This window comes from Callorhinchus milii, unplaced genomic scaffold (assembly GCF_018977255.1).
Source record: "Callorhinchus milii isolate IMCB2004 unplaced genomic scaffold, IMCB_Cmil_1.0 Scaffold2, whole genome shotgun sequence".
NCBI classification, from domain to species: Eukaryota; Metazoa; Chordata; class Chondrichthyes; order Chimaeriformes; family Callorhinchidae; genus Callorhinchus; species Callorhinchus milii.
In genome coordinates, this window is record NW_024704743.1 from 94317536 (window position 1) to 94344447 (window position 26912).

At 40.5% G+C, this 26912-nt stretch overlaps 1 protein-coding gene across 18 annotated transcripts in view; it reads right to left on the bottom strand.

Annotated features, from left to right (window-relative positions):
• Positions 1 to 4297: 4297 nt before the first annotated feature.
• dtna (dystrobrevin, alpha) overlaps positions 4298 to 26912 on the bottom strand; it is a 119784-nt gene continuing 97169 nt past the window's right edge. For 7 of the 18 annotated variants that reach the window (XM_007887979.2, XM_007887981.2, XM_007887982.2 and 4 more), the window contains 9 exons: positions 26161 to 26249; positions 23596 to 23709; positions 21310 to 21406; positions 20732 to 20752; positions 18640 to 18805; positions 18251 to 18340; positions 15736 to 15907; positions 15234 to 15366; positions 4298 to 6541 (listed from right to left, as the gene is read on the bottom strand). In XM_007887979.2, coding sequence (XP_007886170.1) covers positions 6398 to 6541; positions 15234 to 15366; positions 15736 to 15907; positions 18251 to 18340; positions 18640 to 18805; positions 20732 to 20752; positions 21310 to 21406; positions 23596 to 23709; positions 26161 to 26249 — 1026 coding nt within the window. In that variant the 3' untranslated portion in view covers positions 4298 to 6397. Of the gene's footprint in view, positions 6542 to 11328; positions 11368 to 15233; positions 15367 to 15735; positions 15908 to 18250; positions 18341 to 18639; positions 18806 to 20731; positions 20753 to 21309; positions 21407 to 23595; positions 23710 to 26160; positions 26250 to 26912 lie in introns of all 18 variants that reach the window. The other 11 variants (XM_042332633.1, XM_042332631.1, XM_007887989.2 and 8 more) reach the window with 6 other exon arrangements.

The following is a 26912-nucleotide window of genomic DNA, read 5'->3' on the forward strand; positions in this document are numbered from 1 at the left end:
CCGTTAAGTTTGAATTAAGCCAGGTGCGTTCAATGACACACATTTGTGTCATTGACTCGACTCTCGACTCTCTTCCCCCTCCTCGCTCCCTCCCTTCCCTCACCCTGACCATTTCCCCCCTCCTTGCTCCCTCCCTTCCCTCACCCTGACCATTTCCCCCCTGCTCGGGTCATGACCCAACTGTGCAGCGCCTTGGGACGTCCTCCTGATGTGAAAGGCGCTTTATAAATGGAATCTTGTTGTTGTTGTTGTTGTTTGTGCTTTAAGGGAGCGGAGGTAGCTGGTGAATAGTAGATGGTTGAAGGATACAAATACAAATACAAATGTTGCATTAAAATTTTGTTAATATTCACACTCATGGGCAGAAAAAACAATCAGTCAATTACAACAGCCCCTGTAAGTCACAGTAATACAAAGTGTAATTACCTGTGCATTTATGGGGACGTCAGAAGAGTCTAGAACACCCTCTTGTGGTTGAGCCTGGGGACATGAAGGTTTTGCACATGCTCAGATCCCAAACAGCATCGCCCAGATAAAATTGATCAATCCCTTCATGTCTGCGTGCAAATTCACTGCTGCATTGCTCATAAATAAATAGACACTATACAGTAAAAAGTTGAGAAGTATTTTGAGATCTTTCATCAATGTGATAAAGCACTGTATCAAATGTAGGGTTTATTATTATAATTCCCTTTAAATGTCCAAATCGACTCTTAACAGATAACCCTCTGGGAGAATAGGTTCTTTTGAACTCTCCTTTATTTTCTTATTTTCCAGAATTAGATAAGCAGGATGAGTATCTCCAGGGAGAGAGTGAGCAATCCATTGCAACAATCTATCTCTGGGATTTTCATGTGTAGGTGGGATGCATGGAAATTTCAGCTGGGTTTGGATTACTCTTAAGAATGGTAATATGTGTCATACACACGGCTTACTAAAAAAAATCCTAATCTTCAATGAGTTCTCTCTTGTCTTGAGTTTTTTCACAATTAATTCTCCCAATTAAATACTTTCATTATCTTAAACACCTCTATAAAGTGCAAGGAATTATAGTATCCTACATAAATGCACCCACATAATGCCCTGCATTTATATAGTGCCCCACATAAAAGGTGCTATTTAAATGCAAGTTGTTACATTTACAACAACTAGCATTTATACAGCTCCTTTCATTTGGAATAGCATCTCAGGGTTTAAAATACCAGAAATAATCAAATATATGTAGGCTCAAAACATATTTTTCCACTAACCAGATAATAGCTGGTTTAGTACATTATTATCAATTATGTTAAATATTGCTGGTGTCAATGTTTTTATCTAGTATATAATGAAAAATAATTTTAAAAAAACTATCATATAAATACAAATAAGTGTAATATATCCAGGCACTGAGGAGTTAATTTGTGATTTCTTAATAAATTTCTTAACAAAATGTGAAATTTTTTAATTGGCTTTCGTCTACAAAATACAGTTACTATACTTTGCAGTTGAAAACTCCTGGATTTCTCATCTATCACTTTTTATTTCACCGAAATAGCCTATAGAAAAGTTGTTTAAGTAGAACTGACAACGTTTGGAGGTTATCATTATAATTGGGAACCAAATTAAACAAGTCTTTCATTTCCCCTTAGAGTATTTGGAAGACTGCCAAATTCTGCTCAAACTGCAGGAAATGCATGACAGCTATGGGCACTACTGCCAGACACAAGTGACCTGTGCACATTGCCAGACGATCTCTTGTTACCAATGTTTGGAGAATAACTGGGTGTAAGGACTAGAGGAAAATAATTAGCCTCTGGAATGCCTCATGTACATGTAAAAATATTGGATTCAAAGGATGGATCCAGACAAAAAAGGAACTGCAAATACTGATCAACATAGATGAGCAGCTTGCTTTAAGTGGAGATGCGGGACCTGGGCCAGCTCTGATTAAGTTAGCCAGGCAGTGGAGAAACTTGCCAGTATCAACCCATGTGAATGGGCCTTTGTGGCATGGGTGATTGAATGCCTGAACTACCTCATCACAAAGAGAATAGTCCATTGTTGGGTCTGTCTGCAGCCCATGCCAATAGCCTACTCACAAAGTTTTTTGTGCCTAACATTTAGTTCTGTCCAGCACCTTGGGAAGTCCTCCTGATGTGAAAGTTACCACTGTTTGTTGACTGCAGAGGAAGAAATGAGGTCTATTCTTTCAGGTGGGATGGAAGCAACCAGTCACACTGTTTTTAGACATCCATTTGAAGTTCACCGGTTGTCGTAGTATCTCCAGACAAGCAGTTCTCTTCAAGTCAATGAGTTGCAACACAAAATGTCATCAGGATAGCTAAAATGATTGTTTCAATGTTGGAAATCCTTATTTTTGTAATTTCCTGGCTTTTACAATGCCTATTATAAATACAAAAGGGTGCTTTTGTCAGAGGCAACGCAAGATAAATGTGAACTGAATGAAACACTTTTCCCTCCAGCACATTTTAATTACAACTTTGCTTACTGTCCCTGAAAAAGAAAATCTCTGAAATGACAAGGATTTGCTGCATGGCGTTTTCTTCTAAATTCTGCGTCCTAAATTACTATCTGGAAATACATGTATTCAGAAGCAATAAACAAATATTCTCTGGTTGTAACATCAAATGAAATAAACTGAAAAGTGTGATGACTAACTTTAACACTCTTTGTTTTTATTTGATGGTAAGATTCTTTGCCTATCTTCCTTTTCTGCCCTTGCTATGCTATACAGTATTTGCCTTTTATGTTACAACATTCTCTTAACTCCTCGAATTCAAGATCCTCACCCTCACCTACAAGGCCATTCACGGCCCTGCTCCCTCCTACCTCTCCAACCTACTATCCCCCTACCTACCCGCCCGTACCCTCCGTTCCTCTGGCTCCGGTCTGCTCCACATCCCCCGCCCCAACTGCCCTACTATCGGTGGCCGGGCCTTCAGCCTCTCAGCCCCTAGGCTCTGGAATTCTATCCCCCAGTGCATTCGCCTTGCCTCCTCCCTTTCCTCCTTCAAGGCCGGTCTCAAGACCTTTCTCTTTGACCGTGCCTTCAGCTCCCCTCTCGACTCTCTACCCCCTCCTCGCTCCCTCCCTTCCCTCCCCTCACCCTGACCATTTCCCCCCTGCTCGGGTCCTGACCCAACTGTACAGCGCCTTGGGACGTCCTCCCGATGTGAAAGGCGCTCAATAAATGGAATCTTGTTGTTGTTGTTGATGTCTGCATCCCTTCAAAAAATGATAATTTGGTCGTTCAACAACTGTTTGTGGGAAACTGTGGTGCACAATTGCGCCCACAAAATATACAGTCAATTCACTTTACAGTATATTCTGTGAAGCATGAGACATCTCGAAGATGTGATAATGCACTATATCAAATGCAAGGATTATTATTATTGCTATACACTGTAGACATTGCATTACCCATTGCATAAGGGATACAACAACAACAAAATTACATTTGTAAAGTGCCTTTCACATCTGGAGGACGTCCCAAGGCGCTGAACAGTCGGGGATCAGGTCCCAAGAGTGGGGGGATGAGGGAGGGAGGGCAGAGAGGTAGGAGGGCAGCTGAAGGCACTGTAGAAGAGGGTCGTGAGTCATGCCTTGAAGAGGCAAAGGAAGGAGCAAGGCGAAGGGATTGTGGGATGGAGTTCCAAAGGGTGGGGGCAGAGAGACTGAAAGCCTGGCCGCCGATGGTAGGGTGGGAGTCATGGAGCAGGCTGGAACCTGCTGAATGGAGGGAGCCTGGTGAGGGAGAGGACACGAGCTGCAGAGTTTTTGATGATCTGCAGCTTGTGGAAGGGAAGAGTTGGGGAGGCCGACAAGGAGGAAATTCCGTAGTTGAGCCTACGAATGTGTGTATGAGGGTTTCAGCAGCCTGAGGGGTGAGGCAGTGGCAGAGTCTGGCAATGTTGTGGAGATACATTATTGAAACCTGCACAGTCTAATTGCATTCAAGAAAAACACTGAAGGCAAAATGACTATCAAATGCAAGAAATATTCATATTATACATATAGATAAGGATAATAACACTCAGTACCAGTGATTTTGAATTGAACAAATCAGGAAAGATGTTAGAAGATGTGTCCTTTCCTCGGTTAAGATACTATTTGATAATATTAACATAGTCCTCAGAGTTTCAAAGGTCCCACAATGACCTTTGGCTTTCTCAAGACTGGAGTTCTCACTGGTAATTTGCTAACAAACTTGCACAACTAATATCTGGTACCACTGATACAGCAGAGAGGGTGTTATAGGCTGCAAAGCAGATTTGGAGACAACACAATCTGGCAATCTTTTTAAAAATTCTCTCTTTAATGACGAAATATTCCATTCCAAAATACAGACACAGTTAAATACTTGAACCACCTCAAAACATACGCAAGTCCCCAGCCCATTTCAACACATTGTACGTATGGATACAATACTTAACAACAATAAAAAACATAGATCAGTAGTTTTGTTACATTAACAGTGTATAACATCGAGCCTGTCGTGCCTCCAAAATTGTTGCTCTTCTCGCTGTAGATGTTTGAAATATTAGTTTTAGAAGCTGTTGTAGTTAGTGGCATAGATGTTGTAATCAAATATTTTTGGTGAAAATCAAGTGCCCGCTGTTTTTGATACTATAAGAAACTGGTCGTTATTCACAGCTATTTTGCTGAATTAATTCATTGTAAATTCAGCAACACAGACTTAAGTATATACATACAGTATGTGTCCACATTAATGAGTTTATGAAGCTGGGACATTTCAGTCAAAATAAATAAAAGGCATAGGACTGTGCAACAAAACTAGACAATTTATCACTTCATGCAGTAACAGAGAACAGATTGTTTCACAGTGAAGGCCACAGTTTTGTGCAAGTCAACTCTGAAACAAATTAAATCTCTCTCTTACAGTACTCTCAACTTCAACAGAAACTGTACATTTCATCCTTTTTAGATAATTTATTAGTCTTCAGTCAATATTTATTAACATTTGTTTTCAGTCTAAACTGATTGTATCAGTTTTAGCACAATAATTTCTAATGTTACATATTGTTAACTTATCTACAAGGCAAAGATTTGTATAGGTGCCACGTATAAACTTTTAGTTCTTTCTTAGCAATTGTTCGGCTAATAATAATAGTCTAACAATAATACAGTGTGGTGTGCAAGATTTGCAGATTAGTCAGTGTGTCACTCTTGTGCCTTTAGGTACTAAAATAGGGTACGCCGTTGTAACTTCTCTGATAGAAAGTTCCTGTTACAGGTCTGTTGGTGAATTAGTGGCAGGAATAGTCATCACTGAAAAGACTAGGTGAAAATAAACTGCCACTGTGAGCAACCTTAATGAGAACTCACACAACCTGAAAAGGAGCTTTTCTGTACAGATCAGAAATATTCTAAACAATCAAGTACAACTTTGCATGAGTGTGTCTGCAAGCCTTTGTATTTGTTACCTGTGGATTAATCTGACTGAAGCCATATTTTACATACGTCTCACAATCTGAATTCTCACTTGCTGTTTCCTATACAACATTTACAATTCCCCATAGATCATTTGATAAACTCATTCCTTCCTGTAGAGTCTGACAATTTGCACAACTATACACAGGGCCAACTAAGGTAACACACATTTCAAACACAAACAGTTCCAGGCGCGCATCAAGTCATGTATACAGTATATAGCAGTACTTCCAAGTTGAAGGCCTTAAAATTATACATTCAGAAAACAAAAAAAAGGAAAAAAAACATTACTTCTTAATGTAGCAATGGACATGCTTGCTTAGAACTATTGCTTAACCAATTGTATCAACCACATAAAAAGGTGTTAAATGATTTAAGTTCGGTTTTGCTATTGTGTTTGTTTTTGGCACCTATGGTTCAAAGTACAATGTTAGAACAGAAGTAGCTGTGTGTGTCAATGACACATATTTACAGACCTGTGCATTAAAAAAAACTAAATGGGTAATTTATGGGTAGTAGTCATTTTAGATAACTGCTTATGTGCATTGGCTTAGCTTCTGATGTTTGTAAGTGCATTTCAATCAAGATAGTTGATTCATCACAGTTAGGAAAAAACAGTACCTGTTCTGTTAAAGTACTGCACAGTTCACCTGGAAACCAAACATGTAATGTATTAATATGAGAATTGTAAACAGAATTGTATTGATTGCAAATTTGATGTTGTATCTACTTTTAAGTTTTTTTTATTAATACTGCAATCTTTTTGTAATAGCAACACCAATTTTGTCTAGCTCAGTGAAACCTCAGTATTCTCCCGACTTGTGTGAGCTGTATAAAGATGCTGATAAACCCAGCTTATAGAAAAAGAAATGTTTGTCCACATGTCTAACTACAAACTTTTAAAATGACTGTTGCTATAGTCTTCATACTACTTATAAAATTCTTATTTCATCATGAGACGCTTCATGTGCTCGTTCCATTCTTCGGTGAAGCCGGCGGTTAGACCTTCTTCATCGTCGGTCCGAATGCAGCTTTCATCATCATCAGTTCTCACATAACTCTCATCATCAGTGTGACCGTAACTGGCCTGAAGAGCGAACAAAACAACAAAATAATTTATAAAACCTGCACCCACAAAGTGAGATAGTCCTTTTCCAAAACAGATCACGGTGCTGAGATTTGCCGATAGTCGGTAAATTGTACCGACCTTAGCAGGCAAAGGCTGTTCTTCCCAGTTTGTTGGTAAATTTACCAAGTTTGATTGCGTCAGCATATCACTGAAATTAATCCTGTTATAAGATGGTCTGATACGTGGAGCACATTGACGTTCAAACCATTTGCAAGACTGTGTGAAATTGCTCTGCAGCATATTCATCCCTCAAATTAGATTCCATTAATTATTCAGGAAAACAAACATGACCATTTTAAAAGACTGGTACCACAGTTAAACAATAATAATCCTTGCATTTGATATAGCGCCTTATCATATCGTCAAGACATCACCAAACACTTCACAGGATATTCTGAAAAGTGGATTGTCTGTGTATTTTGTGGGCGAAACGCGTCAGTCAGCAGCAATGCCCACACAAAAAAACAGCACATGTAAAGTGAGAGAGCTCTCTTCTAAAACAGATCACAAGTGTTGGTGAGCAAAGATTGTAAAAGGAATGAGTGAACAATTTTATTTGGGAGATTGTTGCCCAGAACAAACGTATTGTTTTCTTTCTTGTTTTTAAAAAAATAGTGCCATGGGATCTTTATGTCCCCCTGAACAGGGCCTCAGTTTTATGTCTCATTCCGAGGATGACACCTTTGACAATGCAACACCCTCCCAGGCATTGTATTGGAGTATTAGACAACGGCTTACAGCTTAGACAATGTGATTCCAAGGCTCGATGTGACGCTTGAACCTACAACCTTCTAAATCAAAGGTGAGAGTGCTACCACTGAGCCAGGCTGACACACTGGTTTTTTAATACCCACTTCACCTGCCATTGTATGGGGGAAAAAACAAGTTGATTTATGGAACAAAAAGCACAGGTACAATTATAGTTTTTGGAAGACTGCAAAACAAATTCTCCCTTTTCTCTCTCCCCTCTCCCCCAACTTCCCTGAAGTAATGACTCGTACTGGGGTACAGTTCCACAGGTGCAAGCAAGTCCTTCAATATCTTGCCAAGCAACCCTTCTTCTTGGGTAAGGATGAGTAGCAAATGCCAGCAGGGTAGTTGAGCATCAATGCCAAGCGCAATCCTGCCCTGTTCGAATTTCCAGCAGGGGCCATTGGATTATGTTGGAAGCTTGGGCAATTTTCACTCTTCCGAGATCAAGGGCACTGAGACCAATTATGTTGCTTGCTTCCCATCTCAGCCAAGATACGTAAACTCAGCATAAAGCACAGGGAATAAAAGTTTTGTGAGATTCCTGTATGGAATGGTGTTGGATTGCTGAATGAGAACGTCATGGTCAGTACTGAATGATATCTGTATGTAGAAGGTGCATTATTTGGGTAATGGCAGGGGAAGGGTGGAGAGGGGTTTCCTACCAAATAACTACACTTCATTGGTGAGTCAAATAAGGAACAGAATCAAGAGTTAACAAGGGGGTGACCATTGGCAAAGCACATCATCCAAATTACTGACTACAGATAGCAGTGTAAAAATGAGAAAAGTGCTCAGGAGCAAGAAGTAACAACTTGCATAGCACTTTTTTTTATTGTAAAAATAAACATCTCTAAAATATTTTACAAAACATAACTGATTAGAAATGAAAGTTATGTAGGTAAATGTGGCAGCTAATAATACTTACATTAGATATAGCACCTTATTACAACAACAACAACAACAAGATTCCATTTATAAAGCGCCTTTCACGTCAGGAGGACGTCCCAAGGCGCTGCACAGTTGGGTCATGACCCGAGCAGGGGGGAAATGGTCAGGGTGAGGGAAGGGAGGGAGCGAGGAGGGGGAAATGGTCAGGGTGAGGGGAGGGAAGGGAGGGAGCGAGGAGGGGAAGAGAGTCGAGAGGGGAGCTGAAGGCACGGTCAAAGAGAAAGGTTTTGAGACCGGCCTTGAAGGAGGAAAGGGAGGAAGCGGCGAAGGCACTGGGGGATGGAGTTCCAGAGCCTGGGGCTGAGAGGCTGAAGGCCCGACCACCGATGGTAGGGCGGTTGGGGCGGGGGACGTGGAGCAGACCGGAGCCAGAGGAACGGAGGGTACGGGCAGGTAGGTAGGGGGATAGTAGGTTGGAGAGGTAGGAGGGAGCAAGGCCGTGAATGGCCTTGTAGGTGAGGATGAGGATCTTGAAATCAATCCTCTGGGGGATGGGGAGCCAGTGGAGGCGAGCGAGGGTGGGAGTGATGTGGTCCCGAAGCCTGGTGCGGGACAGTACACGAGCTGCAGAGTTCTGAATGACCTGCAGCTTGTGGAGGGAGGTGGCGGGAAGGCCGGCGAGGAGAGAGTTCCCATAGTCCAGCCTTGAGGTGACAAAGGCGTGAACCAGGGTTTCAGCAGCGTGAGGGGTGAGGTAATGCCGTAGTCTGGCGATGTTCCGGAGGTGATGGAAGGCGGTGCCAGTTGTGGTGCGGATGTGAGGGAGAAAGGACAGCTCAGGGTCGAACAAAACGCCGAGGTTCCTGACTGGCTTTGAGAGGTGGAGAGTGCAGCCTTGGATGCTGATGGTGTCAGCGCCTGAGGTGCGGAGGCGCTGACGTGAGCCAATCAGGAGGGCCTCGGTTTTTCGCACGTTGAGCTGAAGAAAGTTGTCTCTCGTCCAGGACTCGATGTCGGACAGGCAGCTGTCAGGACATCGGTGGTCGTGGAGTTGAGAGTAGAGGAGGAAAGGTAGAGTTGGGTGTCATCCGCATACATGTGGAAGTTAACTCCATGTCTGCGGATGATGTCACCGAGGGGGAGCATATAGAGGGTGAAGAGGAGGGGACCGAGGACAGAGCCCTGAGGGACACCACATGAGACAGTACGGGGGGTGGAGGAGAAGCCATTCGTCGAGACAAAGTGAAGACGGTGAGAAAGGTACGACCTAAACCATTCAAGGACAGTGCCTTGAAGGTTGAGGTGGGAGGACAAGCGGTGGAGTAGGATAGCGTGGTCGACCGTATCGAATGCTGCCGATAGGTCGAGGAGGACGAGGAGACAGAGGGAGCCCTGGTCACAGATGGTCAGGATATCATTGGTGACCTTGACCAGGGCAGTTTCTGTGCTATGGGCAGCACGGAAACCTGACTGAAGGGGTTCGAAAAGAGAATGGGTGGAAAGGAAAGAGCGCAGTTGGGAGGCGACAACTCTTTCCAAGACCTTGGAGAGAAAGGGGAGGTTGGAGATGGGCCGGTAGCTTGATAGCTGCGACGCATCAAGGGAGGGTTTTTTCAGGGTGGGCGTGATGATGGCAGTTTTTAATGGAATGGGGACAGAGCCAGAGGAGAGGGACAGGTTGATGATGTCAGTGATATGTGGGGCAAGAAAGTGGAGCTGGGAGATAAGGAGTGGAGTGGGGATGGGGTCAAGGGAGCAGGTGGTTGGTTTTAGGGATAGGATGAGTTCAGTGACAGAGGGTGGGGAAACGGGTACGAAGGTGTGTAGGGGAGGATGGGTAGGAGTCGGAGTGTGGGAGGGAAGGGGTGGGTGGTGGGTGGAAGTTGGAGGGGAAGTGACCGCGGAGCGGATTCCCTTGATCTTGGATTCAAGGAAATCCAGCATCTCCTCGCAGTGAAGGTTGGAGGAGATGACCTGCGCGGGGTGGCGGGGGGGACGGAGGAGTCGGGTTGTGGTGGAAAACAGTAGCCTGGGGTTGTTCTTCGCCTCCAGGATTATCCTGGAGTAGAAGGACGACTTGGCCGAGGCTAGAGTGGAGCGGTAAATTTTGAGGAGGTCCAGCCAGATTTGTCGGTGGACCGTTAGGCCAGATTTGACACAGGTGCGTTCAGCAGCCCGCACCTGGCTCTTCAGTGAGCGGAGGTGGGTGGTGTACCAGGGGGAGGAGCGGGAGTAGGAGACATCTTCGAGACATATCAAAGCATTTCACTGAATATACTGTAAAGTGTAGTGACTGTATATTTTGTGGGAGAAATGCAGTAGTCAATTGCGCACATCAGTGTTCCTCAAACTGTTGTGGATTGAAGTGACCAATTATATTATTATTTTTTGAAGGAATTATTACTGCCAGAAAAGCGATCCACCAATCGACTAACAGCTGGGTTTCTACTTACTTCTCGGTAAACAGAGGCGTGTGGAGATGGGAAACTTGCCCAACATCTCACCCTGCCAGGAATCAAACCCAGGTCTTCCGCTTCTGCACTAACAATATACCATAACCGTGAATCATATAATTATACAGCACAGAAGGAGGCCATTTGGCCCATCGTGTCTGTGCCGGCTTTTTGAAAAGAGCTATCCAAATCAATCCCACTCCCCCGTTCTCTCCCCATAGCCCTGCAAACTTGTCTTCCCCAATATAAGTAGCCAATTAATATGAATGGGAAGGAGGAAATTTAGATTAGGAGGTGAATATACAACCAGAAGAAAAACTCATCATTTCTTTGAATTAGCAATGCTAAAGCTAATATTATTTTGGGCAGGGGAAAAACAAGTTAGATGGGACAATCAATCCCAGGTAATAAGAGGTTAATCAAAAGGCAAAGTACTGCAGATGCTGGAAATCTGGTATAAACACAGAAGTTGATGGGAACAAGCAGCAAGTCAGGCAGCATCCATGGAGAGAGGAAAATGAGTTAAGGTTTCAGGTCAAATGCAGCAAATATAATTTTGTGACTTGGCAAGATAATGTCCTGAAGGGAGTATTGTTCTTAGAAGGCCAAAAGTGAGAGTCAGTATAACAGCGGTAGATGAAAATTACTTACGCAGAATGCAGCAGAGTCTGTTCAGCCCTGCAAACTGACCTGTAAATCGCAGATAGAATAAAGAGAAAGAGATAGCCCAGAGAGTAAGTAACGTGACCAGTCCAAACAATAAAGGTGCTATTTAATGCAGAGGCATGCAAATTAAAAAAGAAAACGGCAAGTAAAATATGTGGTTGACTTGGAAAAAAGAATTTATATATATAATAGCACCTTCTTACATCTAAATGCCTCAAAGTACTTTGCCTGCAATACCCGTAAAATGTATTGTAGGCAAAGTTAAAAAGAAAAGTTAAGAGAATCTAAAGTATGTAGCGTGGAAGTTTACTATGCTCTTGTAGATATTGTTTAAGATTTTGAATTTAATCTATATTCATGTAAATACTATTTTTATTGTTATTATTTTATTAGAATCATTCATTAATGGAGACTTTTTAATATTTTAAGGATTGACTATTCAAAAGTTCAGTGATGTGGAGGATATGACAGTTTCAATAACAGCTGGACTTCAATAAAGTGGAGTAACCAACTGACTACTTTTTACATCAATTATACTCTGTCGCATAGGGCACCAGAGACTGTAGTTTAATATTGAAAACGGCAATTTTAGGGCAGACACCAAGAAATATTTATTTACCCAAAGGGTAATTGACGACTCCAACAAGTTGTCAAGAAGGGTTGATGAGGTATTTGGTTCATGAAACCTAAAGCCTTCAAATCTATGAGAATCTCTCTGGTTTGAGGTTACCAACTCAAACTGGACCAAAGGCCTGCTTGGAGGTCTGATGTGCCAAATCTCGGTTTATAGAATGAGAAGATTACAGGATGTGATCTCTCACATGAGGCAAACACTGATTACTTTAAAGGTCACATATAGCCTGATGTGGCCAGGCCCAACCCATCTTACAAAAATTATTTGCAACACGTTCCAAGAATAAAGGTCAAAATTCTGATTTGTGCAGCAAGTGGTTTCATTTAAATAATCTCGATACCAAGTTAATGGGAAATTTAAATGAATTGGAAGACTTGAGCATTCAGTGTTAATCTAGAATCTTAATCTGCCTTGTTCGCTCACCAAGTTTGACAAAGTCAGACAACAAACACTGTTTCTGCTTCTAGAACCAAGGTCCAAACATTCCACCTGGTTTTAGACCTATCCAACAATTTTGTCTTAAAATTTAAGATGGACAGAGATTGGAAAACTCTTGAATTCATGTCTCCATTTGAATCCGGTTGTTTCTAAGAACTGCACAGAACCATCTTCCAAATTACAACTGAATTCAAGAATATTCCACAAATCTGTGTAATCCTAACATTTTGAGGCAAATATTCTTACTCATTAAGGCTAGGCCCAAGAGATCCACTTTGGCAGTTCTGTCAACAATTACTGCCAGCACTTTTTCCTTAGGTCATTACATAGTTGTTGGTAATGTGTTGCAGATGTTTCCAAAGGCATGTTCTGCTGAAGGTCACTCTGGCATAATTCAAGCACAATTCAAGCTGTAGTCAGTGAAATGACCAGACAGTAAGAGGCAATTATTTTCCAGAGGACAAATCACACCCAAAATTAAATTAACCTTCAAAATGTATACAACATAATACAAATTTACATTGATTTAGTGCTTTCGCGTCAGGTGGATGTTCCAAGGTGCTGAACAGTCCAGGGATTGCACCTGAGCTGGGGGTGGGTGCTGAGGGATGGCAAGGAAGAGAAGGATGAATGTATTGAGGGATGGAACAAGTCGAAGGGTTGCAAGGATGGAGTTTCAGAGCCTGAGGGTAGAGAGGCTGACCACCAATAGTGGAGTGGGCAGGGCCGGGGATGAGAAGTAGACCTCCAGGTTAGAAGAGGTTGCAGAGGTAGGGTAGGGCAAGACCATGGAGGTATTTAAAGGTTAGGACGAAGATCATGAACTAATAATAGCTTGCCTCAATTAAGATCATATTTATGTTGCATGGTAATGGTCAATTTGATGTTCTGATGTTGTTTTCTTACCAAGTGATGCAGCAGGAATTAGAGGAACACTATTTCCATTCTGAGAATGTATGGACAGTAAGATGCCCAACACAAGAACTACATATTAAAGATATATTGTATGTCTGCTTTTTTGGAAGATTTCAGAAAGGGGAGAAGAACTGGATGTTTACATTAGACACAAGTTGTTCACTCCTAGGGCTCAGGTTCTATTGTAAACTGAACAGATTGTAAGAGTGTTTTCTCAGCCAAACAGCTACTAAACTTCAGAAGTGAATCTGGTTTTGAAGAGTCATAAATAATCTACCTTCCAACATACTGGATGTTTCACAGTGCGGGTTTCAGTTTCAGACAAAAAGCCTTTTGAGCCATTATTCCCTTTTGCTTCTCATTGTTCTGTTAACATTGCTGTAGCTGGTCATGTGTATATTATAAAATATATAAAATACAGTTAAAGCAGCGTAAGGGCAGGGCTTCAGGGAATTCAGGTTTATAGGAGGGAGTTGTAAAGGTTTATAGGTAGTGAGTGTATCTATATTTTGTGAATTAATCTCAGTGTCCTGTTTATCTTCAGGTGTTTCCTCGCTTCCGTTCTCTTTTTCCCTCTCAATGCCTATGGTGTCTCCTTGTGGATTTGTTCTATCTGTGTCTCGCTCTGTATTTGTGGCCATTATTCTGTCAGCCTTTATCTTTCTTTCCCTCTCTCTCACCGTCACTCATTTGTCATTTTTCATCTCTATTTTCCTTCCCACTATTAAACTCACTCATGTTTCCTTTCTTCCCTATCTTATTCATTCTGCCTTGTCTCCTCCTTGAGAGATACTGGCTACGATCACAATATCGCGATTCTAATAAATTTACACACTTGGACAGAACTTCACACATACTCACCAGCAGGATTATTTCGCTGGTAGTAAAGATAGATCTTCATACTGTTACATTGTACAGTTTAGGGTTAGTGATAGTGTAGAGATTGAGAATGAGAGATAGAAAGTTGGGAGTGACTCAAAGAGAGAGAAAATAGAGAGACACACACACTATACACACAGAAAATGTGAGCAAGGGAGAGAGAAGACCTGATATAGTTTGGCTCTATAATGACAGTATTCCATCCAACAATCACTCCGCCTCGCCCCTTCATTAGCCTCCTTCAAGTCCCACCTCAAGACCCTCCTCTTCGATCATGCCATCGGCCACTCCCTTTCCCCCGCCCGGGTCTGAAATGCCGTACACCGTCCAGCGCCTTGGGACGTCCTCCCGACGTGAAAGGCGCTATACAAATGTAATCTTGTTGTTGTATAAGTTCTGATAAAACAACTTTTATACCATGCTCCAAAAGATCCCAAATGAAATATTCACAAAACATTCTGTGGAAATATTTGAGAAGGGAAAGAAAGTACTGATAATGCTGATTTCCAAATTTGAGGATAGCTGGTTGCCCGCCTCCCCCGCACTGAAGCTTTGTTTTATTCACTCTATGTTTTGCCCTGCAGGTCTCTTGTCACCCACACATCTTTTTGCAGTCAGGAGAGTGCTCTGTACTTTCAATCTCTTCACTGTCACATGTAATGCAAATCCAGGAGTGGCTGACTGCCAGACAGCCTGATTAAAGGTGACAGCAATAAGACAGTGCAGCTTATCACATCCTCCTCTGCTTAGAATATTTGCTCAGCATAGAATTTCATGATAATTAGCTGTAGAACAGCAAACCTGCAGTAATAATGTTACAAACAGTTGTTTCTCTTGTATGAACATCTTCGCAAGAGATAACAAATGCCAAGGCATGATTTCAAGGCTTTAATTTCATCTCAAGGTTGAGATGGCTAATGAAAACCTCTTGAGTTTTGCTTCAGAACTTTGAGTTTCTCTGTTACATTACAGTCCTGCAATTACTCAAAGGCACCTGGTAGTGTACATTTTGTTACCATCTTACCTGATAGCTCTCATCCTGAAGTTTTTGCTTGAGATATTCCTCCAGCTTCAGCTCATTCTCAAGTTGATGGACGGAATCATTTTCATAACTTTCATCATCAGTCCTCACATAGGATTCACCATCATCTGTAACACTTGTCAAGAAAGAAACCATAAACAATGACATCTCTGCCTCTCATTACATTTTACTACACTGATTTGTGGTAGGATACTAGCAACTTACATTCATGTAGTGACTCAAAGTGCTTTATATGATGAGATAAGTTTGACATGAAGTGAATGTTTTTGTAGAAAGCAAACCCAATATCTAATATGAACCAGAGCATCCTACAAACAATGACATGAGTAGTCAATTACTGTAGAACACCCTGTATCCACATACCATTCATCTACATGTCTGTTTATCTGCATGGGCTCAGACATGGAACATTACAGGACTGGGATTTTCAGCCTTACACCTGGGCAAGGAAAGAGGATAAAAAATAATTATTATTGATACTTACATATCGCTCCGAATTGTTCCTGTTGCAGCAGCACTGTGGAGATAGCTGGGATTCCTGGCATTAATCTGAGCAAGAAAGGCCTTTTCAGATGTTGGCGAAGGGACTAGGTCATCTAAATGAGTTCGACCAAACTCGGAGTCCACGGTGCTCTCAGTCTCGCTGCCAGCTTCTGCTAAATTGAAAGCAAAACTCCATTAATAGTGACTAATGGCATAAATCTGTATACAGCTTGCATGATGTTTATGAGATGGTTTCACTCTTATCACTCTAAGGCCCAATCCTCCACAGAGGAAGAGAGAATGATGGAAGCATCATTTATGAATATAACATTATTACCAGAGCAATATTGGTGGAAGATAAATTGTTCACGATTCAGTAATAATCTTATATTCCCCCCTAATTATACAACATTCCATTAAACAATGCCTGTTATTTGTAAATCTATCAAAACATGACAGATGATTTCCCCATAAATAACGTTAATTTCAGAAAGCAATTTCAACACTGAGTGATTTCATGGGTAGGCTTTGATTATTTGGATGGCACATTACCATCTGCCTGCCTGGAAATTAAAGATCACTGGAACTATTTAAAAAGAGAAGGGAGTTTCTCTTGGTGTCCTGACCAACAATTAGTCATTCACTTCATGGCTGATGTGGTTCCCTACTATGGGTAAAATAATTGTTGTGCTAGTTGTCAAATAAACAGTTACCATAGTTGTTGGCAGTCTACAGTTTGTGTGTAATAATAATAATTCTTGCATTTGATAGAAGGCTTTTCCTGTCAAGAGGATGTCTCAAAGAACTTCACGGGACATATGGTAGAGTGTAGTGACTGTATTTTTCCATTTGTTTCTCCTCTTCCTCCTCCACCACCTTACTCTATGGGATTTCCTAGCCAAATGCACAGGATGGCTTCTGCGCTCAAGCTTCTAACAATGTCGCTTTTAAACCAGTCGTTGGGAAATGTGAGAGCAAGCTACAGTTCACTTCACCCTCAATAACTATGTTCAACTTGAAAATAAGACAAAAAAATGTCCAAATTTTTATATTGTGGATAGAAGTAACTTAGCTCTGAAACAAAAAAAACAAAGCATTTCAATTCTGAACAGCCTGTGTAGAGAGAAAGAAATTTCCTGAAGTGGCTCAGACATGATGCCCAAATGATCTCCTGTGCTTCAAATTCAACCACAACAAAATTACATTTATACAGTGCCTTTCACGTTGGTAGGCCATCCCAAGATGCTGAACAGTTAAGTTTTTGCACCTGAGCTGGTTGAATATTCTGTGTTCCTATGAAAATTTCTGAGGTTTTTTTATTTGAAGTCAAAGGGATGTACAATCTCCAACATGTCAATAAGGACAGTTACTAGTCCATAAAGCATTTCTTATTATACCTGGAGCAACTAATGTACAGAAAGGAATACAATACCACATTTATACTGGACTTGTAGCATCAATTTAATACTAACATTTACTTAAATTGATGCTGAAGATGCAATATAAATAGCCTACTGGACTGGTTCCAGAACCAGAGTTAACAACCCAATGTGAGACTAGAGGTTACATTTTTTTTTAAAAAAGCACAATTATTTTTCTAAGAAATGCATCAAATATTTTCTTAGAAAAATAATCATGTTTTTACAAGGATATAATCACTGTACATCCATCCATATATCATTTTTCACACTGCCTGTCTTTCCAAAGGTTGCACAACACACTGTGAGTAAAGTGTTGAATATGTGGAGCATGCCTATTTATTTCTTGTTATAGTATTGTCTGAGACATGGAAAATGCTTATTTGGTATTAATTTTTGGATGTGGTTCAAAAATGCTACTGCAATCCTGGAGAGAAAATCACTCAGCAGGGATTTGTTCTCTAATGAAATTACCTCATTTTTTACATTTTTAACTCACAACAAGAAAGAAAAGTATTTATCCCCGATTTCAAAATCTGACATTGCCAATTCAGAAATCGTTTTGGTATAGGTCACAGCTTTGTTTTTTTTAAGTAGAGATTATCATTCACTTTAATGGCTGTTTGTGTGACTTTGCTGTGTGAAAACTGGCTGCCACATTCTCCTAGAAAATATACAGTCACTGCACTTTACAATAAATCATGTGAAGCACTTTGAGACGTCCTCCAGACACGAAAGGCAAATGAAAGGATTATTATGGTCCTTTGAGAACATTAGTGATCTGTAACCAATGTCATTCAACAAACCAATGTCTAAGATTCTAATAATCTGTTTGGGTTGGCAACACTAATATTGCGACCTAAAATAGGGTTTGAATTCAGAAACTTATAAAGCATCAAATAGGAATTATTCGGATTTGTTGGACTCTTTCTCCCTTCACCAAACACTTCTCTCAATGCGACAGTCTGTAAAGTTGAATAACACATTCAACTTCCAAAACATCCGTTTATTAACAAGGCTGCCCATAATATTAATTCAGCAGAGTGATATATAATTAGGATTTGCAAATAAATCCTTATCATTGTTACTTTCACTTACCCGAATTCAACTCTTTCACCAAAGAGGACATTGTATTTGTAATAGAATCTGCTGCCACAAGCAGATCATTTCTTAAATTCCTCCTGGAGCCTAGAAAAGAGAATGTGAGCAATACATCAATTTTAAATTACATATGGGCAGCACCTAATCATAAGACAACACTGCAATTATTTTACTTTGCAAATTCTCTATGTCACATGTTTAGTATCATTTTTTAAAAACTTTATTGCCCCTTTCAATGAAAAGTGTAGATTTTTTTTGTTCTTTCATTCTTTGTATACTGAAGTTTGAAACGGGGAGTGCATCCACAACAATTAAGTTGTGCGTTTTCTTTTCTATGTAAAACTATCTTATTTTTCAGTGTAACTTTTTTTAAAAGAATGACTCACTTTGTGCAAATGCTTCCTGTACATCTCCTCCAACTCCTGTCAGTGAGTCCTGAGGTGTGTGGGTTGGAGTTGAACAGGCTGATGTTGATCTGATTGGCATTGGAATAGGAACAGACCGGCTAATAGTGTGGCTTGGTGAAGAGCGAGGGGAGCCTGCTCCCTGAGTCTGATAACAGTGAATAAAAATAGTGCATTGCTATTACACACAAGGCAAAAGGTACTGTCTTTTGCTTACTCTTCAGAAGCAAGGCTGTCTCTTTTCCACATCACGAGAAACTTATATAGCAGTTCAGTAAACTGGCAATGAATATTTCCAACAATCTTTTTCTTTTAATGATTCAAACTAAACTATCATAAAACAGAGAAATTCAAAAAGTAAAATAAGTTGTGCAGAAATATGAAGACTAATAGAAAAACTAGGACACCATTCAACAATGGATAAACTTAAAGATTAAGCACAGAAAAAGAGGACACAGGTTTAAGATGACGATACAAGATCACAAATGGTACGGTTAAAGAAGCAGCTGGACCTCATCCTTCCGGAAGCCCCGCCAACCCCCAATCCACCCACCCTCATTCCAGTTATACCATAAAACCCTTTTTAAATAAGTCGAGTGAAGTGCTCTCTTCCACTCTTACTGGTAACTGATTCTAACTATGATGTTATTGTGCAAAGTTACAGTATTTGAAAGATGGAGAACTGTTCTAAGGATACACTTCTGCAGGTTTACTTTACACTGTTAGATTTAATTTGTCACTGCACATGGATTAGCTATTTCCCACAGCACAGTGTGGGGGAGAGCAGTGGAGGGCTAGCACCGTGTGGGGGAGAGCAGTGGAGGGCTAGCACCGTGTGGGGGAGAGCAGTGGAGGGCTAGCACCGTGTGGGGGAGAGCAGTGGAGGGCTAGCACCGTGTGGGGGAGAGCAGTGGAGGGCTAGCACCGTGTGGGGGAGAGCAGTGGAGGGCTAGCACCGTGTGGGGGAGAGCAGTGGAGGGCTAGCACCGTGTGGGGGAGATAATAATAATAGAAATGACAATCGTCTAACAATCAGGTTCCTGCATCCTGCTCGGTAAACAGAGTCGTGTGGAATAACGAAACTTGCCCAACATTTCGCCCTGCCAGGAATCGAACCCAGGACTTTCTCTTGTAAGGCGAGTACTCTAACCACTGAGATACAGGAATCCACAAATCAATGAAGGGCTAGCACTGTATGGGGAGATCAGTGAAGCTCTGTGTGAGGTAGATCAATGGAAGGCTGGCATTATGTGGAGAACTTTTCGGTTTGTGCATACTGTATGCTTGATTTTGCATGATCACTTGATGAAGGCCCCATGTTCATGTCCATAATGGATTTGACCCAATTATTGTGGATAACGTGCTCCCTATTCTATTATCATCACTGTTGTGAAGGACATCAACCCAGCTGTAACCACCCAACAATGCAGACTCCCATCTGCCAACAGCCCTAAGTGACCACAGTAATCTACAAACATTAAATGCATACAAATAATAATAATCTATGCAACTGATATAGCATATTATCCTGTCAAAACACTTCAAAACCCTTCAGGGTTTTTTTCTGTTAAGTAAGTAGGCAAACATGAGAGCCATTGAGAACACAACAATGTCACACAAACAATTTTTTTTATTTGGGGGGGATTGTTTGGCAGGAGAAATTCCCTTTTCTTTTTGAATAGTGCCAAGGAATCTTTAATCCACTTAAACCAACAGACAAGACCATGGTTTAATGTCTGATCTAAAGGATGACACCTCTGACAATACAGCACACCCCCAGCACTGCATTGAAGAGCACAGGTAACCCACGTTTCAGAATTAGTCATACTTTTCATTACTAAAATGAAAGAATGGTTATGAAAGTCATTAAATATGTCAATGCCAAACCAAGCATTATGATTATATATGCATTAGTCAGGTTATAATTTGGCATTAAAAAAAAGCAGTGGCATGTTGCAGTAAAAGCAAAGTGCTTATTGACCCACAACATGGGCAAAGCATCAAGGGCAGACTCAGTCACTAGAGTAATAAATGAATATGCACCCGTCAATCAAAGCTGAACCACAAAACTTACTTCCTGCCTCATCTCTTCTTCCTATACGAAAGTTTAAAATCAAGTAGCATTTAGTCGAAGCACATTTAGAATTCTTAAAACACTCAGGTGCCTTTAATTACAAAGTGCAAAATCCCGCAAAGATGCTTATTCAGCATGGACCAATTAACCAGAGAAGTAATTCATTGAAACAAACATGACCAAAATCCTGAAGTAATTTTCTAAAGATTGACTTCCTCAACAAGTAGTAATATTTATTTAAAATGATACAAAGAAATAATTTAAGCAAACTTACATAACTTCTCAAGACATGTAAAAATATTGAAATGGAAAAGACATAAGGTCCTAGAAACCATAGGACAGTAAATATAGAAAATAATCTATCCTTCCATTCCCATGTTAAATGACTTTCTGATTTTCCACATGGGGACAAACACTGCTCTATTATAGACTTACAAAGGCCTTTCAGAGAACCCTCTGAGATGAATTAAATTGTCAAAAAAAAACTTCAATCAGAGAAGCAAAGTACAACTCATTGATCATTCTGTCTGTTGTATGTTCCTTAGTGACCTTTTGATCTACACATTAAATGATCTTACTTTCAGTAACTTCATCAGGCCTTCCAACTGGACCATGAGTTCCCTGCGGCTTTCCTGCAACGCTGACATCCTCTGTTCCAGTTCGTCCTTTCGCTGTCTGTGAAGTGCACATCAAGAGCCAAATCTTAAGCCAGAACACAGGCTACACGTCAGCTACTAGAGACCTTGAGGTTATCCAATTTACAATTGGGGATATTCAGACCACAATTAGATGTCAAGTTAGTGCAGTGTAAAATGAGTGTTTTTTCATCTCTTCTGAAGAATACTATTCTAAAAAAAAAGTTAGCCTGGGTATGGGGATAAAGACGGAAAAATGGGGCTGGATGGGTTGTTCTTTCAAACAGCCAGCACAGACACAATGGGCTGAATGGCCGTTTTCTGTGCTATAGTTTCTACAGTTCTTAGGATTGTGGCAGTACTGTAACTACTTTATAAATAAAGACATTCTAGTTTATCAAAAGAATACTGCACCTCAACAGGGCTAAGTACCTCTTCGTATTTACTCTGCATTTAGCTATCTGTAATAATGTGACCAGGTGATTCAACCAACAACTGCTGTACCACCATCTGCCGGGCTGAGTGTTACATTTTTGATCTGGAGTTTTCTCAGCAGGGAGCTTCAAGTGCTCTAAAATGCTACCACTGTGAAGGGTGCTATATAAAGCCAAGTTGCTGTGGTTTAATGATTCCACAAATGAAAAGCAATTGAGTAAGTTGCATTTCCTATCAGTTAATCTGAAATGGTAATCTGAAACTACAGAGACACCTGCAGGCCAGACATCCAGCCCTTGGTTGTTAAGGACTGTTTACAAAGCAGCAAGAAATGAAGAAATGAAGAATGTGATTTGGAAAAGGTTAGGGGGGGGGGGGCTGGTGTGGATACAAACAGCTAGTCTCAGCATCCTACAGCTAGGGAAAAAGTGAAAAAAGTCCTGCACACCACCTTCTGGTGAAAGTTCTGTATGTGCACATATCAGAGTTGAATGGATATTTCCCCATTGTCTACAATTATCTGTTGATACTTACTGTCCAGGCTGTTGCTACCTGTAAGTTGTTACCACAGCTTGAGCCACTAGATGAGGAGGGAGGTTTGCAAAATATTTGAGGTTAGGTTTTTTTCCACCAGAGTTGTGAAAGGTAAGTGGTGAGTCCTTCAACTTCATTAATCATTATGATAGTGAAAGTCATAATAGTTTATTTCCATTGTCACTAACAAAAATACACAAATTTAAGATAATCACAGAAAAAATTAGAAAAAATTCGGTATCCAGAAGTTGGTTCAAATGTGTAATTCTCTGCCACAAATTGTTGTTTAAGGACAGCTCATAAGTTATTTCAAAAAGGGAATTAGATGAATGCTTGTAAAAAGTAATATTAATGAGTGTGGGCAGGGAGCAGAAGAGGATTGATTAGACTAAGTGGCCTATGTGGGTAGAAAAAAAATCAGCGGCACAGACTTGATTGATCAAATGGCCTGGAACATTCTACTTTATTTTGCTTTTCTTAATCCTACTTCCTCCCCACAAATCATAGATCAACTTAATTTTTGAAAGAAATCCTAACCTTAAAACCCTATTACGTTTCGCCCACAAAATATACAGTCAATTAATTCTGACGATGGGTCATCGACCTGAAACATTAATATACTTTCCTCTGTCTCTCTCCATGGATGCTGCCTGACCTGCTGCATGATCCCAGCAACTTCTGTTTTTATTTCAGATTTTCAGTATCTGTGGTATCTGCGCTTTTTTGTCCCCACTTAACACTATATTCTGTGAGGTGTCTCAAAGACGTGATAAGGTGCTATAATCAAATGCAAGGATTATTATTATTGTTTACATTTCAGTCACTTTCTTCCAGCTCCTATCATTCATTTAAGAAATTGAGAGCGATTTCTTTTTTCAAAAAAAAAGTTTTTAAAAAAAAATTGTCAGGAAAGGCTAACTGAAAGTTGATTGATTAACCAGACAGGATTATGGACCCAATCAGCTCAAATATGGCAATGTGGAACCTCGTTGGAGTTCCCTTTCTTTTCTTTCCCCAGGCTTGCTCTCAAAGACCCTGGCAATGGCTGAGGGAGTGAACTGTGAGGGTTGAAGTATATGCAGTCTTAATGATTGTTTGAGGATGGCTTCCTCATCATTGGGTGACAAAAAGCTTGTGGACCTTTAGCTGAGTGAACCAGCAAGGAGACAAAGTGACCTCATATACCAATAAGGTGATGCTAAGCATGTTCCTTAGTTGAATGTAACGGCATTGCACTGGAAGTTGTGGTCAGTGAGCTACCTGAGAAGCCGGAGTTCTGCTAGGAGGGTAGGGTTCTGCTGTGCCTTATCCGGTGTTGGTTGAGATGCCTGCTCGTGCTCAAGCCGCAGTCGCTGTATTTCTTGTAATATTTCCCTTAAGAAGAAAAGACAAATGTTTTGATGGACTGATATCGTCTTAAACAGTTCAACACATTATATTCACTGTACCACAGACAAACCATTACAATATGTCACAATTAGCCATCAAACAACAGGCTATAAGCACTTTGATTGACTGGATTAACTACACTTACTTATATCTGTCATACCAAATGACACCAAATGTAAAAAACAATAATAATTCTTACATTTGATATAGCATCTCAAAATGCTTCAAAGTTACTTGTAACAATTATATTTATTGGGTGGAAGCTGCAGCCAATTTGCACACAGCAATGTCTCACAAACATGTATGAAGTGAATAACCAATTTTATTTGGGGATTGTTGGCCAGAACATCAGGAGCACTGCCCTTTTGAATATAAGAACAGCTAGACGAAAAAAGACCAAGGTCCATCTAGTTCGTCGTCCACCTTCCTGGTGGTCGCATGCACATATATCCCAAACTACCTATGTACTATATCCCATAATGTTACTTCCAAAAAGAAAACTATCCAATCTGTGTTTGAAAGAATCAACACTTCCTGCTTCAACTGTCTCCCTAGGGAGCCTGTCCCACAGGTTCCCTATTCGCTCACTGAAATAGTGTTTGCGTAGATTCTGAATTTCCCCCACTGCAATCGCAGGCCATGTCCTTTGGTTTTACTATTCTGGACAAGTTGAAACAGTCTGTCATGGTCTATATTGTCTTTTCTCTTTAGAATCTTAAAGACAGTATCATGTCGTCTCTCAATCCTCTCTTTTCCAGCGTGAACATACCCAATTTACTTCATCGCTCCTCATAGTCCAGTCCCTCCATTCCCTCAATCATTTTGGTTGCTCTCATCAGTATCTTCTCGATTTCTCCAATATCCTTTTTGTACTGTGGCAACCACAATTGTACACAGTACTTTAAGAAGTATGGTCTCACCAATGATTTATACAGCGGCAGGATTATCCCACTATTTCAGCTTGTCATTGATCTTTTAATACATCCCTTTACTCACTGCCACAGAGTATTGTTGGGAGAGCTTCAATTTATTGTCAATCAGAACCCCCAGGTACTTTTCCTTTTCCATACATATTATTTTTCTTCCGTTCCAATAGTGCCATGGGAGGTATAACATCCATCTGAACAGGCAGATAAGCCCTTAGTTTAAACATCTTATTCAAAGAATAGCACATCCGACAATGCAGCACAACCTAAGGATTGTTTTGCAGTATTGTCTAAACTAGATGAATTCAAAGTCCCAACCAAGAACCCACAACCTGTGACTTGGAGGTGATAGAGCTATCAACTGACTCACAACTGTCATCAGATCCCACTTGCTTTTCCTTCCCATCCAATGGAATATTTTAAAATTGTTTTATTGATCCTAAAAGGATGAAGTGAGTGTACAGGGTTCAAACTTTAAAGTTTTTCGTCTCAAGTCTGGGGATTGTTGGCCAGGACACCAGGAGAATCAACCTTCGCTTTTCGAACAGTGCCTTGGGACCTTTAACATCCACCTGAACAGGTAGATTAACTGACTGAGCAACCCTGAGTGTTGTATTCATTACATGAACTTCAAATGTAATTTTAAAAAAACAGCGTTTTACCTCACAATAAATTGAAAGCTTCTCAGAACGCTTTGCTTGCAAAGGCCATGGTAGTGATTACCCATAATTTCAAAACTATAGCTCTTCACTTTTTAAAATTAGAAAAGGATTGCTTCAGGGCTCTGTCCTGGGTGAAGGGTGCTTTATAAATGCAAGTTGTTGATGATGTTAAATGTTCAGGACTGGAAAATATTAATATTAATAAGCTAATACCAAAATAATTTACAAAAAAGTTGTCATTTTTAATGTTAGAAGCTTCCGTATACTGTTTTTTTCTGTAAGCCTGCTCTTAATATATTGAAATGTAACGTTTGCTGACAGTGTACACTGGCAGTTGCATTTTAAAATTCCATGAGATCAATTAGTGTGTGCGAATATTTTGAAATTAAACGATATTACTCACTAAAGCTAAATAAATCGATAAGGCAGTCAAAATTCCACTCAGGGCGTTTTAATCGATCAGCACCATGGGATGGCATTACAACACACCAGTGTGAAATTTTCCAATTCGTACACTATCCTGTCATTATCCTGTGGCTTCTCTGAATGAACCTGACAATTTTGTGCCTGCTTATGGCCAAAGTGTACTGTGAGCCCACGACTAATGGGAATGGGTTGAGACTGTCCAATTTAATTTCACACTTGGATACTCTTTTGTCCCATTAGTCTGGGTTGGATTCAAACCTATTTTCTAGTGGGTAAAGGGCACTGTGGTAACAGAGCACACCACCGAGTCCCTCATTTACACTCACAGGCAGAAGGTTCAGCAATATCCCAACAGACCCCTTGGACATGCTTACAATATCCATCAGGTCAGTAAATGAAACGTTATTATGAAAACCGCTTACCTATTCTTGTTTTCTAGCTCAGCAATCAACTGCCTCTGCTGCTTGTTTGCATCAATAGTGAAGGACAGATCAGCAGGAGCTCGTTGCTGCTAGAATAGGCAAAACAAAGAGGTGAAAGGATGTTAAATTGTGGCATTTTTGCTGCACCTATTGTAGCATACTAATGCAGGATGCAGCAAGGCTGCATCAAGAATTTGTTCACTGAACAGGTCATTTATATGCACAAATAACATTTTTTTCTCCTTTCGTGCTAAACAGTCCTATTCCTTCATAGACCCATGTGTTGAAAATCCGCTGCCTTTGAAAGTATGAAAGTGGGATGATCCTGCAATAAGATGATCCATATCCCACTTTATCTGCAGATCAGTGGAAAGCATCAGCGATTGGGGCTCCAACATGGAAGTGACTATGGTAACAAAAGATCTATCAGACCACTCAACGGTGATGTCAGCCCCTCTTTTAACATTTTCATTGCAAAGCAGTTTTTTTAAGAAAAGCTGGCAAGCTGCTAAGGTATACTGTTCGAAGTGCTGTAATAAGTTTAGATGCTCTAGCCAGTCTTTACATGCACCTTTTTTACTTAAACTAATTTCAAATAAGTTGCAAGACTTGTTAAGCCCTTTAAGTCAACTTAAATAGCAGTGCTACATGCTAAAAGCAACAAAATCATGTTGCAAATCAAAGGTTTTTAAAAGAAATATTTCAGCCAGATTTTGATCTACAGATTAGTCACAGTGAGAAAACCATTGAGT